We start from the raw sequence: 15,351 nt of genomic DNA, 5'->3' as shown, positions 1-15,351 counted from the left end.
CACGCACACTGTTTCTGTCTGTTCCCCCCACATACACTTCAGCTGAATCTTGTAGGATGCCAGTGAAACATTGCTGGTTTCTCAATCGCATCGTGTGACACTGTACCTGCCCCATGAAGCACTGCAAACCCTTCCCAAAGCACCCTGCTGCCAGTTTCACAATGGGATAACTACCCACAGTGCACTGCTCTCTGTGTTGTTGCAAGAGCTGCTAGTGACCTGCTCTGCCGACACCAGGAGCATAGTGTGGACATGCAACAGTACTTTAATTAAAGCGGCATAATTTTTGTCAACAAATCTCTATAGGTTAGCCATAGCCTTATATTCTACTATGTAGTTGCCCTTGTCCTAATCCTGCAGTATAGTACATGTTCTCTGACTTTGCCCTGAAATGTATCCTGTTCCTAAACAAATGTGTTGATCACTGTTCCTTAGTTAGTATGGCAGAGATTCTGACCAGGATTTGTTCTTGCCTAAATATGGGAACTTCCTTGGTCACCCTTCAACCAGCTGATACTAGATTGGTCCTTAGTGTCCTAGCAAAACTCTTTGCCAAAAGCTTTCCTATTCCCCTGACTGCTTCTAGAGTTATCTCAGATTATTTGACAGAGTAGTTCCCCCCTCCACCCCCCCCCCCGCTTTCAACAAGTGTATTGGGGTAGAGAAGACATTTAATGCCCCAGCAACATTAACTTTCTACTTTCAATCTACAATGTCCTCTTTCTGTTATTGTATTTCATTGCCAATGTTGCATCAGAATATTTCTCCCAGAATCAAATGAGTGGCTGTTAGTTTTTTCTTTTAGTAATCTGCTTCTTGTGGATGCTGTAGCGCATTTTGTAAACACCCATGCCAGTGAAGAATGAGAACATGTTTCCGTCTCAGAACTTACTCCTCCTAACATTCTGATATTTACCTTAGGGCTAGTCTACACTGGCAATGTTAAAGTGCTGCCATGGCAGTGCTTTAACCAGGGCCGGCTCTACGTTTTTTGCTGCCCCAAGAAGAAAAAACAAAAACAAAAAAATCTGCTGAATACACACACCGCTGCCGGAGAGAACAGGAACATGGAAGGGAGCTGCCGCCGACAGCGAGACCCGAGTCAGAAGAGTTGCCGCCAAATTGCCACCGCGGGAAACAGAGAGGGGCTGCCACCGGGGCTGCCCCTTCAGCAGCGCTGCTCCAGGCACCAGCCTGCTTAGCTGGTGCCTAGAGCCGGCCCTTGCTTTAACATGGCTTGTGTAGTCGCGGCAGAGCACTGGGAGAGAGAGCTCCCAAAAAAACCACCCCCACGAGGGGCGTTACAGGTGTGCTACCAGCAGTGGGAGCCCGGCTCCTAGCACGGGTGCACTGTCTACACTGGCACTTTACAGCACTGAAACTTGCTGCGCTCGGGGGTGTTTTTTCACAACCCTGAGCAAGGAAGTGGCAGCACTGTAAAGTGCCAGTGTAGACAAGCCCTTATGCTCTTCCTTTAAATATATTCTCTAGAGGTTACATTTTATCTTTATTGCAGTTAGTTAGACCAGAGACAAGACTATATCAAAACCTATACAGCGCTATGAGAGTATTTGGGAAGAGCTGATCAGAAACAATAAGCTACATTGCTACAGATCCTATAGAGAAACTTGACACTCAATATGTTAATTAGAATGGTAGACTTTCACACCTCTTTACTCATGTGGGTGACTGCACAAGTGCAAAATAGTAAGGGATTTGAGACCTTCATGCCCCACTGGGTGGGGAAGGCAGTCGTATGTCTCTGATTACCTTCATTCTGTGAAGGGAACTATATAAAGTCCTTGTGCAGAAACTTGTGATAAGCAGTAATAATGGATCCTGGGAAACTTTCTGTAGAAAAGTACCTTGAACAAAGGAGGAAGAAAAGAATGCCACTCTACACTATAAATTTATATCCGTATAACTAAGTCGCTCAGACATGTGAAAAATCCACACCCCTGAGTGAGGTAGTTACACCTACCTAGCCCCTAGTGTAACAGCACTATGTGAACAGGCAGTCAGAGCTACTGCCTCTCATGGAGGTGGATTAATATCCCGATGGGAGAAGCTCTCCTGTCGGCAGAGTAGCATCTTCACTGAAGCGGGTACATCAGCGTTTGAAGTGTAGACCTGCCCTGAGAAACTGATGGAAAGGGCTTTAATGTTATGGGGGTGATTAATAGCAGTTTTGTGGGTTAAAACTACCACTTCCCTTCCTCCCACCCTCTTTAGGAAGATGGGAAATCTCCTTGGTAATCCTATTCCACGCAACTATGTATAGGTGTGGAGACCCTTATGGATGAGTGGAACAGCTTTGTCACACCACCAGTGTAATGCAGAGCTGTAGACTTTATTTTTGCCTGTTTATAAAGCCAGCCCTTTGCTTTATGAACAGTTACTGTAGACCCTAGGTGGAAACTGAACCAAAGAGTTACCATCTTGTTTAATTTCCCTTCTGCAGAATAGAGTTTACAGCTAATTTGAGTTTACAGAAAACTATTTTAACTGTTATATAGATGGTTGCACATCTGAGGAGGCACTGATGTGTGTCAGATGAGTTTATTTAAACAAGAATATGAAACTACTGCTGTTAACTTCAGAGGACACAGTATAAGCATGCATATGTAGTTGGGGTGAGCTATTTCTGGTCCAATTCCATATCGTTCTACTACCACAATGGAAAATCTGACCCAGAGCACTTAGTTCCTATAAAATGATCTATAAACACTCAAAATTGCAAATGCAGTGGGACTAATGAATTGTTGTGGGATCCATTTAGTTTGGAGACTGATGGAATCCTAGGAGTCCGCATGGAGAGTAGCGTTGGTCCCTCAAACTTTTTGTTTTTTGGCACATATAAGTGCTCTAATAAGAGCAAACTTTACTTGGTTATTCCTTCCCCTCCAGCACTCTACCCGACTGCTGTCTATTTCCTCTCCCTTGATGCAGAATGAAACTTCTCTTGCTGCCTGGAGCTACCACTGCCGTAATCTCTCAATGTCACCTTGCCGTGTGAGTTTGCTGTCCTGTAGATTTGCTAACTCTCCAGTTTTGTTGTCACCTGCTGCTAATTTAAACATTTTTGACTATACATTGAAGAAACGGCCGTGTGTGTGTGTGTGTGTGTGTGTGAAAACTGCTTCTGAGAATCATGATCTGGGCTGCAACTAGTAAGCATCCTCAAATGAAGACTGACTGGCATCACCAAGTAAGCTTAGAAGCCACAGTTTGAGAATCCTAAATTACAAGTTAAAATTTTAGCAGACATTATTAAATTCATACTGAGCAGGTTGCAGAAAAACAGGCTTAATGCAGTTCTTCAGTTATGGAAATCTCAAGCCTTGATCATTTGTCTCTGTTTAAAATCTAAAAACAAATTGTTAGAAGGTAATTTGGAACTGGCAGTAATTGTTTTTCAATAAACAGCTTGGCAAACAAATTGAAATTTTTATTGGAAATTTTTAAATTTGGATGAAAATATTTTGTTTTCCCTTTTCTTCCCCCTGCACTCCCATTCCACGAGGAATTGGGGTGACAGTTGGGAAGGAAGACAGATACCAACAAAACTTTTGGCACTCTTGGCTTTATAGAAAAACTTTTTTGTTAAATTTTTCATGGAACAAAAATTGTGTTCCAATATTTTTTTGCAGAAAATATTTTTATTACCAGCTTTATTAGTAATACTTACATTTCTACTGATTTTTTGCAAGTGTAAACATGACTTTGTATGAATTTGGTTGTCTTCCACGGTGATCTTGAATAGTAGTTAGTAAAAAGTTTTAATGCTTTTAGTTTCCAGATTGACATACTGGCAAGTGTTCTCACTGAAAATTATGGACTCCCATCACCATCTCTCCATATATACATTGAGCATTTTGCTTCCTATTAAATAAAGCAGTGGTTTTCAAACTGTGGGTCGGGACCCCAAAATGGGTAAATGGGGTCACCAGGGCTGGTGTCAGACTTGCTGGGGCCTGGGGCCAAAGTGCAAGCCCCACCGCCCAGGGCCGAAGCTGAAGCCCATGCCCCACTGCCCAGGGCCAAAGCCCAAGGGCGTCAGGGCTCAGGCTACAGTCCCCTGAGCTGGGGCTGAAGCCCTTTGTTCTTTGGCTTTGGTCCCCCACACCTGAGGCAGCGGAGCTCAGACTTTGGCCCCTGCTCCTGGGGTCACATAGTAATTTTTGTTGTCTGAGGGGGGGTCACAGTGCAATGAAGTTTGAGAACCTCTGAAATAAAGTACTTGAAACTAAAACCTGAATGTTCTTTAGAGTTAATTAAATGATGTATTTAAAAGTAGAACTGGATATTTAGTACATTAGATGCAACATAATTGTTTATAGACCTCCACTGTCTTATTTATTGAGTTTGCATTATTTTTCCCTTTCGTGCTGTCTCAATATTGTTTACATGTAAACCTGGAAGGGGAGGTAGAGAGAAAAGGAAAAACAAAGTTTTTGACCAAATGTAGCTTTTAATTTTTTGCAAGCATATTTGTGAATACAAATAAAGTGTCACTCTTAAACTATTACCTGTTTAGTTGATCCAGATTCCAGAGATTCTTGGCAAACTCTTCTGCAGATGTATGACTGCCCAGATGTCTCCAGACTCTGTCCATCTATTTACAGGACTCTTCATTATGTATCTTTATAGAAAATTTGACTGGAGAATGTTCAAGTGGGTGGGGGTTAAGATATTTTAATTAAGGGTTAGTGGACATAAAATATGCACTGTACATTGCAGGTGAACACGTGAAGATATATATCGTAGTGCTTTGAATTTATAACAAACTCATTTTAATTTATTTCGTTTTTTGTGTATTGGATATTTCATATGAAATCCTGTAGTTGTATCTAGAGAGAAATTAGGGCTATTCCTATATTTCTAACAACACTATATTTCTCTCAACACTCTGTAGTCCACGTTTATCTAGTAGCCAGCTCTCTAACAATTGAGTAAGCTGTCGCATGCATAGAGTGATATGAAAGACAGCTTCAAAAGTGCAATTTAAATACTTGTTTAAAAATAGACCACAAAATAGCAATACCATGTCAATTAGAGAGCTGTCTCTAGCAACTCTCTGAAAGCTAGATGACTATGTAACACTAAATTATTTTTTCCCTTCTCTTTTTCAGATCTTTCCTGAAAGAAGCCCTAGGGTCACATCACTGCTCATTCTTCAGTATGTTTAAGGGTCTGTATCACAAGAATAAAATGCTGAATGTGCATGGGGGCTGTATTTCAAATGAGAGGATGAAGTGTGAATCGTTTCCCCAGTAAATGAGTTGTAAATTGAAATGCCAACAAAACTTTGATGGAGTGTGTGTGTAAAATGTCCCTGTTAAATTCAGGTTGGAATATTTACTATAAATACTTAAGCTACTAACACTTCACATTCTCTGTATTGCACAAAACCTCAGTTGGTTCCCTAAATTATTTCATCTGATATGGGTAAACCAGTTCTGTCTAGGGGACAAAACACTTTTCTTTCTATTGCATTTTAAAATGCCAACATTTTTAAAAGGGATTCAGCAGATCTAAGTAATCTATCTTAGACCAGCCATGCCAGAATTAACATGCTTCATCCAATAATGCAGTAGAAATTATGGTATGAGGGAGAAATTAACATTTGAATACATAGCTTCAATACTAGAGCTGGTCATAAAATGGGAAAACTCAGATTGTATCTAAACTTTCACCACCCAACTCATTACATTTTCTAAATTGCAGGAAACTCCTTTTAACTAAACTGTTCACCATTAAAGCAAAGACTTTTAAATCAACTTTTGATTTAAAAGCCACAGGTAAAATGTAGAATTGAATTGCAGAATAACTGTATTAGGAATGACTTGTATTTTTTTGTTTGTTTGTTTTTGTTTTAGGGCTTTTCCTCCAGTGTGTATACACACACTTTTGAGAAATGAGAACAGATGACTCTGAAGCTTTTGAAGTGGGTTTGAGATCATGAGTACAAAGAAACTTTGTTTAGCCAAGTGAAGGTATCCAATGTGGTCTGAAATGCTGAGAAGAAAATTTCGTTTTTGGCATATTTTACGCTTCAGGCACCTCCTCGTGCTACTTCTTATTTTAGTGGCCTTTTCTGTTCTAAAAAGTAACCAAAAGCTGGACTTCTTGAGTCAGAGACATCTAGAGCTGACTGGTGAAGATCCTACCAGTAATATTAACTGCTCTAAGATACTGCAGGGTGATATAGAGGAAATTCAAAAAGTAAAGCTTGAGATATTATCTGTGTCATTTAAGAAACGCCCTAAGCTAACAGCAAGTGATTATATTAATATGACAACAGATTGTGCCTCTTTTACCAAGATGCGGAAGTATATTATGGAACCACTCAGTAAAGAAGAAGCTGAATTTCCAATTGCCTATTCAATAGTGGTATATCACAAAATAGACATGCTTGATAGACTTCTAAGATCAATCTATGCTCCGCAGAATTATTACTGTATTCATGTTGACAAAAAGTCTCCAGAATCTTTTCTGGCAGCAGTTAAGGGAATTGTGTCCTGTTTCAATAATGTCTTTATTGCCAGCCAATTGGAGAGTGTAGTGTATGCTTCGTGGAGCAGGGTACAGGCAGACCTCAACTGCATGAAAGATCTCTACAGGAGAAGTACAAACTGGAAATATTTGATAAATCTTTGTGGTATGGACTTTCCTATTAAGACCAACCAGGAAATGGTGGAGAAATTGAAAGCCCTAAAGGGTGAAAACAGCTTAGAAACTGAGAAAATGCCTTCCAGCAAAGAAATACGATGGAAAAAACACTATGAAATTGTTGATGGTAAGCTAAAGAACATGGGAATAGACAAACAACCTCCACCTCTTAGTACACCTGTTTTCTCTGGCAGTGCCTATTTTGTTGCTAGTAGGAGATTTGTAGAGTATGTGCTAGAAAACAGCAAAATCCTTGAATTTATTGAATGGGCTAAAGACACGTATAGCCCTGATGAATACCTGTGGGCTACTATTCAAAGAATCCCTGAAGTTCCAGGGGCTGTTTCTTCCAGTGACAAGTATGATGTTTCTGACATGAATGCTCTTGCCAGGTTTGTGAAGTGGCATTATTTTGAAGGGGATGTGTCAAAAGGTGCCCCCTATCCTCCGTGCAATGGAATTCATGTGCGCGCTGTGTGTGTGTTTGGAGTGGGAGACTTGAACTGGATGTTAAAGAAACACCATTTATTTGCTAACAAGTTTGATACTGATGTTGACCCCTTCGCAATTCAGTGCTTGGAAGAATATTTGAGAGAGAAAGCTTTGCATCAACACAAAAATTAAAATGCTATCTTGTGTTTGGTATGACAGCTTCACACTGATAAGGCTGTCATGCAGATAAAATATTATGTAGTGATGATTTATTAGTGTGTTGCACCTTACTCATCGCCTTGGTATGAGCATGAGAAACTCCACTTGGGGTATATATGATATGTTCGGTTCAATTCAGTCTCACCTGACTACTTTTCCCCCCCAAATTTCCATACCACATACTCTTATTATTGGAAGAGGTCCAAGCCTCAAAATGCATATTTGGGGTCAAGAGAGCTCCTCTGGTAAGTCCAGCTATTCTTGTGTAACATTTCAGTAGTAGCCTTTCAGGTTTTTTGGTTGTGGTGTTTTGTTTTTGTTTTTTGATCTCTGCTACTATTCAATTCAAAGCCTTAAAAAAACAGAACCCCCTGATCTTGTGTGGCCATAACTCCATCCTTTTTCATAATCTTCTATTACTGTTGGGCATGGGGTGGAGAGAAAGCTAGACTGAGCAAGCATGTAGATGCAAAAGGATCTCAGGGAAGGCATGTCAGGAATTCTTTAAAAAACAGATAAAAGGGAATTGATCAATATGCCAAAGCTAAGACTTTTGCAGTGGTTCCACATGTATTCTGGGATACATACTTCTGAATCTTCTTTTCTGAAAACCTTGAATTTAAGTTGAAATATTCACCAAGCAACTACAAGGCCTTGTGTTTAAAGTACACTTCTTACAGTAATGTTTTGTGTGCTTGTTTTAGTTTAAAACTATTTTAAAGTTGAACAATTACATTTTAATTTCAGAGACGACATTTATAGCTTTAATCTGCAATGTCCATCTTCTCAGGGGAATTTATTATTCTGGGCCTGTTAGGATATAAATGTTGATATCATGTTTATTTTTTTGTGCATAATGTCACTTCTCTACACTTGTAATTTTTTTTAACTAGTCTGAGGATTGAATTAATTCTTTTATGTTGCAACTCTAACCGGCAGAGCTGCTGGGCTCAACATTCTGAAAGAGTTAACGTACATCAGTCTACCCACTTGTATCTCAGAACATTTAAACAGTTACTGAATATTCAGACAAATAAATTATTTTTCTAAGTGAAACTCTGTTTTCTCTTGACATTTGAAAGTCCTCTCAAAGCACTGTCAAAATATAACTGACTGTGATACAGTTAGCATGATTTGGCCCCAAGTTAACAAATCTGTGCCTTGCTCAGGTAGGTGGCTCCCAGTCAGAGTAAATTCAGTGGGGCTACTTCTGTGCATAGAATGGAGGATGTATCTTCAATGTGCATTATAACAGGACTGACATAAAAGTAGTCAGCCTTTTAGGCCTAATTCTTGAAACTACTTCCAAACTTCTTGGGATGAAGAAGATATGGTAGCCGAGACTGACGCTTAGTATAGTGGGTTGTACACCTATAGTAAGCGATTAAAGTTTAAAAATGTGTATATACTTTTTATTATTTTGATCCTTTAAATATGTGTAGATGAACAACATTACTCCTAGCAGGAGTTCTATTGAAACCAGTGTTGCTATTCATATGTGTAACTTAGCTGCATACTTGTTTGCAAAATTATACCCTCTGACATCAGAACTAGGGCTGAGAAACCTGCTGTGGAGAAAGTCATTAAGGAAGATGGAACACAAGGTATAAATACATCAAATTTTCTGAGATGTAGGAATGGGAAGAAACACTTCAGGTCTCTTTTGGGGACACACTTCATTTTGGTAAAGACAGTTAAATCTTAAAAAGTACGGGTCTGTCTTCCAAAGGGATCTGCAACAACTTTGAATGCTATCAGAGGAAAGTTCTAGCTGACTTTTTGTCTCTGGTAAGGCCTAAAAAAGCAGCTATTGTGGTAGATGTGACAAAAGCAAGATTGTAGACTACACTCAAACTCCTTGAATGTAAGCACTGCCTTGGTGTTAAAATTCAAACTATTCCTTAGTGCTGCTTTTACTGCAGTCTGATAAATTGGATAAAGACAGTTGTGAAAGTTTCTCCATTCAGTACCTACCTATTGTCTAAAACTGTCATAACTTAATTCTTTGGAAACATCTTTATATATAGTTGCATTTTAACATAGGAATTCCACTTCTGCATCTAAATTAAAGATAAAGCCTAGGGGTTTAGGCCTATATCCTGTAACCCACTTACAATATTATTCTCTACTTTATATGAAAAGAGCAAAAAATTTAACTTGATTTCTCTTCCCTTGCCCTTCCAAAAATGAATATTTCTAAGGATCTGCGACGTTGTTACCTCTGCCAGTTTTAATCAAACACAAGATTTAGCCCATTGCCATACACAGTGAAAACTTCAATATCCTTTTTAAAAAAAAAAAAACAAACAACCCCAAACCTGAAGCAACTGATATTTCTTTTAGCACTAAAATAAGCTGCCCCTGGCTTTAAAACTTTGGGTTAACTACTGCTTTAGGTAGGGTTGTCAGGTTTTTGAATGGAATGCCTGGTCAAAAAGGGACCCTCGGGGCTCCTGTCAGCACTGCTGACCACGCCATTAAAAGTCTGGTTGTTGGGGCTGGCAGGTTCCCTACCTGGCTCCACGTGGCTCCCCGGAAGTAGCGACATCCCTCCCCTCCTAGAAAAAGGCCGGCACCTGCAGGTGGAGACAGAGCGCAGATTCGCCTGGCCATGCCTATGTCTAGGAGACAAGGGCCATGTCTCGGCTTCCAGGGAGCCCCCTGAGGTAAGCGCTACCTGGAGCCTGCACCCCACACCTCCTCCCATACCCCAATCCCCTGCCCTGAGCCCCCTCCCTAAGCCTGCACCCAACTCCCTGCCCCAGCCCTGAGCCTCTTCCTGCACCCTGAACCCCTCATTTCTGGCTGCACCCTAGAGCCCACACCCCTAACCCAGAGCCTGTACCCTCTCCCATACCACAACCCTATGCCTCAGCCCAGAGCCACCTCTCATCCATGGCCCACCCCAGAGCCCACATCCCATTCCAGAGCCCTCTGCCGCACCCTGAATCTCTCATTTCTGGCCCCACCTCAGAGCCTGCACCCCTCATTCCCTCCCACACCTCTGCCCCAGCCCAGGGAAAATGAGTGAGTGAGATGGTGGAGGAGAGTGAGTTATCGAGGGAGGAAGGATGGAGTGAGCAGGGGTTGGGCCTAGTGGAAGGGACAGGGCAGGGGGTGAGATAAGGGTGTCTGGTTGTGTGATAAGAAAGTTGGCAACCCTAGGTTCAGGGACGTTTGTATATTCCTGGGGAGGCTGCTACAACTAGTCTATAAGTAGCTAGTCTTCCATTACAAATGTAAGCTCAAAACAAAAGTGGACTCTAAAGTATACTGCAATGGTCTCAATTGACCAGTTCCATGGAGGATTTAATCAAACAAAAAGCTTCAGGTAAAAGGCAACAACTCAGAGCAGATCAGACTGGATTCTATACTAATCTGTATACAGTACAAGAAGAAATAACTGATACTATTACAATTGTTTGTAAACTTTTTATTCTGCAGCAATTACTGTTCTGTAGCAGGTCCATTTAACACATGTGGGTCCTTAAGAAAGACTGAGTTTAAGTATGCTATGTGAGCCAAAATCCACAATAAATAAAGCCAAAGCGTAATTATTTGCACTAGCTGCATGTGTGGTGAAACTACAAAGCTGTTTCTGATTGAATTCATGTGCATGCTTTCAACTTTAGTTGCAAGACCCTCAACCAGTGGTGAGCAACCCCATCAGGGTAATTTGCTGTTGGGCAACATGACAGTTTGTTTACATTGACCAGCTGTGGGCGGCCATGCCTGCAGACAGTCAGTGTAAATGAACTATCTCATGGCCTGCCAGGGGATTACCCTGATCGGCCACATGTTGCCTGTGGGCCACAGGTTGCTCACCACTGGCCTAGACTCCCCTGTAAGCAGTATTTTCTAGGGGGCTGAATTACTTCCAGTAGCTGGGGCTTTAAGAAAAACACCAAGAAAAACTGTGAGACAAAATTGCAAGAGCTGGCAACACTGAAAGCCCTGTCCAGAGACCTACCACCATCACCAGCTACTGCTGCCATCCCCATCAAAAGTATCTTCAATTTGTTCATATGTTTCAGCTTCTGTCTAACATCCATGAATATGAAAAATGCTCTTCCCTAATGCTCCAGTTGGAAAGTGGCAACTTAGATACTTCATCTTCAAACTTGGCTTGACTTCTGAGTTACTTTAAAGAAAACTGGCTTGGTCAACTTTAAAAGTAATGTATGTTTAGAGGTAGCAATTTTCATATGCTTGCACTAACCTTTTCACCAGTAGACCTTGTAAGTAGGATAACTTTAGTTCAGGCAAACTGAATGCTTCCTCTGATGACTAACTCCATGTTTCTTCCCATGCAAATAAAAATGCAAAAAAAGAATTTCAATGCATATAAACTAGCATTAGGGCAGAAGATCTGAATACTCAGACTGGAGTACCTAAGGGTCTTAACGTTTTTGAACCTTTTAGAACAAGCTTTTTCAAAAGCATATTAGTGAGTTAGGTGCACAGGTTCCATTTACTTTCAATGGGATGTGTGCTCCTTAGGCACTTCTGAAATCCCATTTATACTTCACCCACTAGTGTTACATTAATATGGGGGAGGGGAGTCATTTAATTGATTTCTATTGTAACTATGGAAATAGAACAGATAAATAACTATATAGTGATAAAGTAGCACAGTTGTCCTAGTAACAGATACCATACCAGAGTGCTATTTCAGTTGACCAAAGGCTGACTTTATTCCTAAAATGTCTTAACTCTTACATGCAACCTCTTTCCTACCTGAATTTTGCTTTTCGGTAAATCTAAGTCTAATTAGCTGTCACAGACTCTGCCTCCTGTAATATAACACTTCATTTTTAAGTTTCCTGTCACCTTCTGAGCTCTGCAGTTGTAACTAAGTTAGCTGTACAACTGTTCACTACGCCATCTTTCACTTCACTATTGTGTCCCACATACGAAACACCATGAACATCAAGAAATCCCAGGGCAGTAGCCAGCAAGAAGCTATCGGCTGGACAATATGGTATTCACACTATCACTTAATCATTTTTCTTTGCTTTTCTTTCATTGCTTTTAACTTGAACAACTTTCAAATTAAAAAAAAGGGGAAGACTTAAGGAAAAGGTGCTGATTTTTAGGCACAGTATTTACTCAGATTGTTTAAAAATTATTTGAGGACTTAAGAAAAACAAAACCAGCTTTCTTAACTCTGAAACTGCCTAAAAATAGCTCCAACTGAGGTATATGCTGTTGTAAATTGAATTTATTAATGAGTTTTTAGCCAATGATAACAATTGTCCTGGCAAATCATCTTCATTCGTGTATGGTAACTAGAAAAGCTGCATTAAAGATTGAAGTTTAAGTTTGTCATCCACTCTATGGATTCTGGTTATGTGGAATGAATCAAAGCTGTCTTTCTAGAGAAGGATCTTAGAGGGCAGCAGTTCACTAGATGTTCTGTGTTTAAGTGCTTTGATGCAACCACAGCCATGACAATGATGACAAATGTAGATTGATGGCCTCATAGTCTAAAAAGCAAATCAAGCGATTGTCCTGGCATATAACTAAAACTTTATTTACATCAGTTACTCTAGTAATTAAACAAATTGACTGCACTGTGTAAATATATGGATTCCTATTGAAAATATGGCATACCAACGATTTAACTCTTGCCTATTTAGAAATCAGTCTTATCTACTTAATATCTGACTGAAAAAAGTGTTCACAACTACAGCCTCTGAGCCAGATCCTCCAGCCCTTCAGTGGGAGTTTGGGGGATCAGTGCCACTCAGAATCAGGCCCTCTTACACTCACAGACAGCACAAGAAGATAAGCATGTTGTATCAATAATGAGAATTCATTCATTAATAGTGTGACTTGCTGCACAAAAGCCCCAGTTCTATATTCAGTCAAAAGAAACTTCTGATCCACAGATGCCCCTTCAGTCTCTTTAGCATGAGAGGTTGCTCCCTATACTAAAGGACTAGCAGTTGTGAAATGCTCCTCGGTGAAGACTGTTGCTCTGCCCAAACTCACTGCTTTTCATCCAATCCATGGCAACCCAGCTCATTGGAATGATGCTGGGATCCTCAGTGTGTTTTCTGATGTCCAAACATAGGAGCCGCTTCTTCCGCAGCGGAGTGAATGCCACTCAACTACGAAGGATTTTTGGAAGGCTCTCTCCTGCTTAACAGCTCTGCTCTGTGAGACAAGGTGGGTGAGACGCAGCTACACCAACACTGCATACATGTTCTGGTCTGTGTCAGCAAGAAATTGAAAGAGGCCATATGAGCCTAAGGTTTAACTCCTCCATTCCTTTAAGAGGGTGCGACTAGCCTGCACAAGGCCTCATGCATCTTTTAAAATCAGTGGTGTTAGTCTTCAAAAGGTGCATTTAGAAAATTACTTGGTGATTAAGTGTGATCTGATGGTGTCCTTTGGGCCAAAAATATAGGTCTTACATTAGCTGAGATTATTAGAAATATTCCTGCATTTTTAACATTTCAAAGAAAACCTTTATTTTCACAGGTAAACAGTGCATCCCAACTCACACAGTCCCCCAACACACAGTCTCTCACACGGAGGCTTGCTCGCTCACGCTCTCTCTCTCTCACACACACACACACACACACACACATCATTATTATTATTATTGTTATTACTGCTTGTTACTTCCTGTCACAGTGCTCGTGGTGAGCCAGGAGTGGCAAGGGGTTGCAGGAGGGCTGTGGGCTCTGGTAAGATGCAGCCTCCTTGTGACAGCACGAAGCCTGCCTTGAGACACTGCCGCAGCGTCTGCTGTGTACGAAGCTTGGTGTGTGTCAGCAATTTGGGAGTGGGGTTTGGCTGTACCACCTCAACACACTGGGGTCAGCGGTGCCAGCTGGGGACTGCCTTCAGTGGAGCATAGGGTTCCCGTAAATCCTAAAGATGGCCCTGTCTAGGTCTGTTTTCAGTGGAGCATAGGGTGCCCATAAATCCAAAGGACGGCTCTGTCTAGGACCCAAGTCAGAATGGGGAGGCAACTCTCTAATACAAGGATATGGAACGTAATATTTCTGCCTAAAGACACTGGGTCAAATTCTGCCCATTACACCCAAAATCAATGAAGGGACACAGGACTAGATCACATTTGTTTCATTAAATGGAAAAATACCATGGTCAGACTTTTCACTTTGAAAGCAAAAAATTTTTTGGAGAGTTGGTTAGTTTAGAGAGTTTATATCTGTCTCGTGTTTATATTGTGCCTGTCACCATAGAATGTAGGTAAAAATGAATAAAGCATGTTTTGATCTGAAAGGTTCCTGCTCTTCACTCCTTGTCAGTGTCATTTTCTTAAATGGGATTATTCTGTTTATCTGCAGGGGAAGTTTTGCCCGTCACTTCTTCTAGCACTGTTTTATGGAGGAAAGGCCTTTCCATAAAGAAAAGATTTACATTTTCCCCTGAAAGTAGAAAGATGGGTTCATTCTGATCTCTGACGGTGCCACAACTGGGGGTTTTACATAAATCAGGATGCAGCATAAGAATTATATCCCCAAATCTAATGGACTTCTTTCCCCAAGAAGTGTCTAGCTAGATTTTCTGAAAGAGACAGATTGAAAATAATAAATTCAACACAGAAAATATCTATTGGATTATCCAGCCCACCCCTCTGCTTGTGGAAAATTGTTCACTACAACACATTAGCTATCGATTTGTCTAATCTAATTTTAAATATGTGCAGGGATGAGTCACCCACCATTTGCTGCTCGCGACACTTACTCCCCAGTCTTATCCATCTTGCTGTAAAGAAGTTTTGTTTTCATGTCTTTTCAGCGCTCTTGAAAAGTGGGCGAGCCAGAACTTTTCAGAATAATACCAGCTATGTCCTTGTACATTAAAAAGATGGGCTAATTAATAGAACTGGTTGAAATTGAACTTTTTCCCCCCAAAAAAAGTCCTTTCTAAAAAAAATTACATTTTGTACACAAATTGTTGTTGACATTGTTTTTGTAAAATTGTCTATTTTTACAAAAATAATTTAAAGTAAATTCTGAAAACAAATTTTAATTTACCGAAAACAGGTTT

At 40.6% G+C, this 15,351-nt stretch overlaps 1 protein-coding gene across 4 annotated transcripts in view; it reads left to right on the top strand.

The window, feature by feature from the left end:
* Nucleotides 1-12,651, top strand: part of GCNT1 (glucosaminyl (N-acetyl) transferase 1) — a 43,571-nt gene extending 30,920 nt beyond the window's left edge. Inside the window, exons 2-4 of one of the 4 annotated variants that reach the window (XM_073345116.2) lie at nucleotides 2,950-3,012; nucleotides 5,133-5,191; nucleotides 5,880-12,651. In XM_073345116.2, the coding sequence (XP_073201217.1) occupies nucleotides 6,004-7,296 (1,293 nt within the window). In that variant the 5' untranslated portion in view covers nucleotides 2,950-3,012; nucleotides 5,133-5,191; nucleotides 5,880-6,003 and the 3' untranslated portion in view covers nucleotides 7,297-12,651. Of the gene's footprint in view, nucleotides 1-2,907; nucleotides 3,013-3,079; nucleotides 3,209-5,132; nucleotides 5,192-5,879 lie in introns of those variants that run through there. The other 3 variants (XM_073345114.2, XM_073345115.2, XM_073345113.2) reach the window with 3 other exon arrangements.
* Nucleotides 12,652-15,351: the final 2,700 nt, after the last annotated feature.

The sequence above is a fragment of the Lepidochelys kempii genome, chromosome 5, assembly GCF_965140285.1.
Source record: "Lepidochelys kempii isolate rLepKem1 chromosome 5, rLepKem1.hap1, whole genome shotgun sequence".
In the NCBI taxonomy this organism is placed as follows: Eukaryota; Metazoa; Chordata; order Testudines; family Cheloniidae; genus Lepidochelys; species Lepidochelys kempii.
Note: the sequence above shows the minus strand (reverse complement) of the source record. Positions and strands in the feature narration are given on the sequence as shown.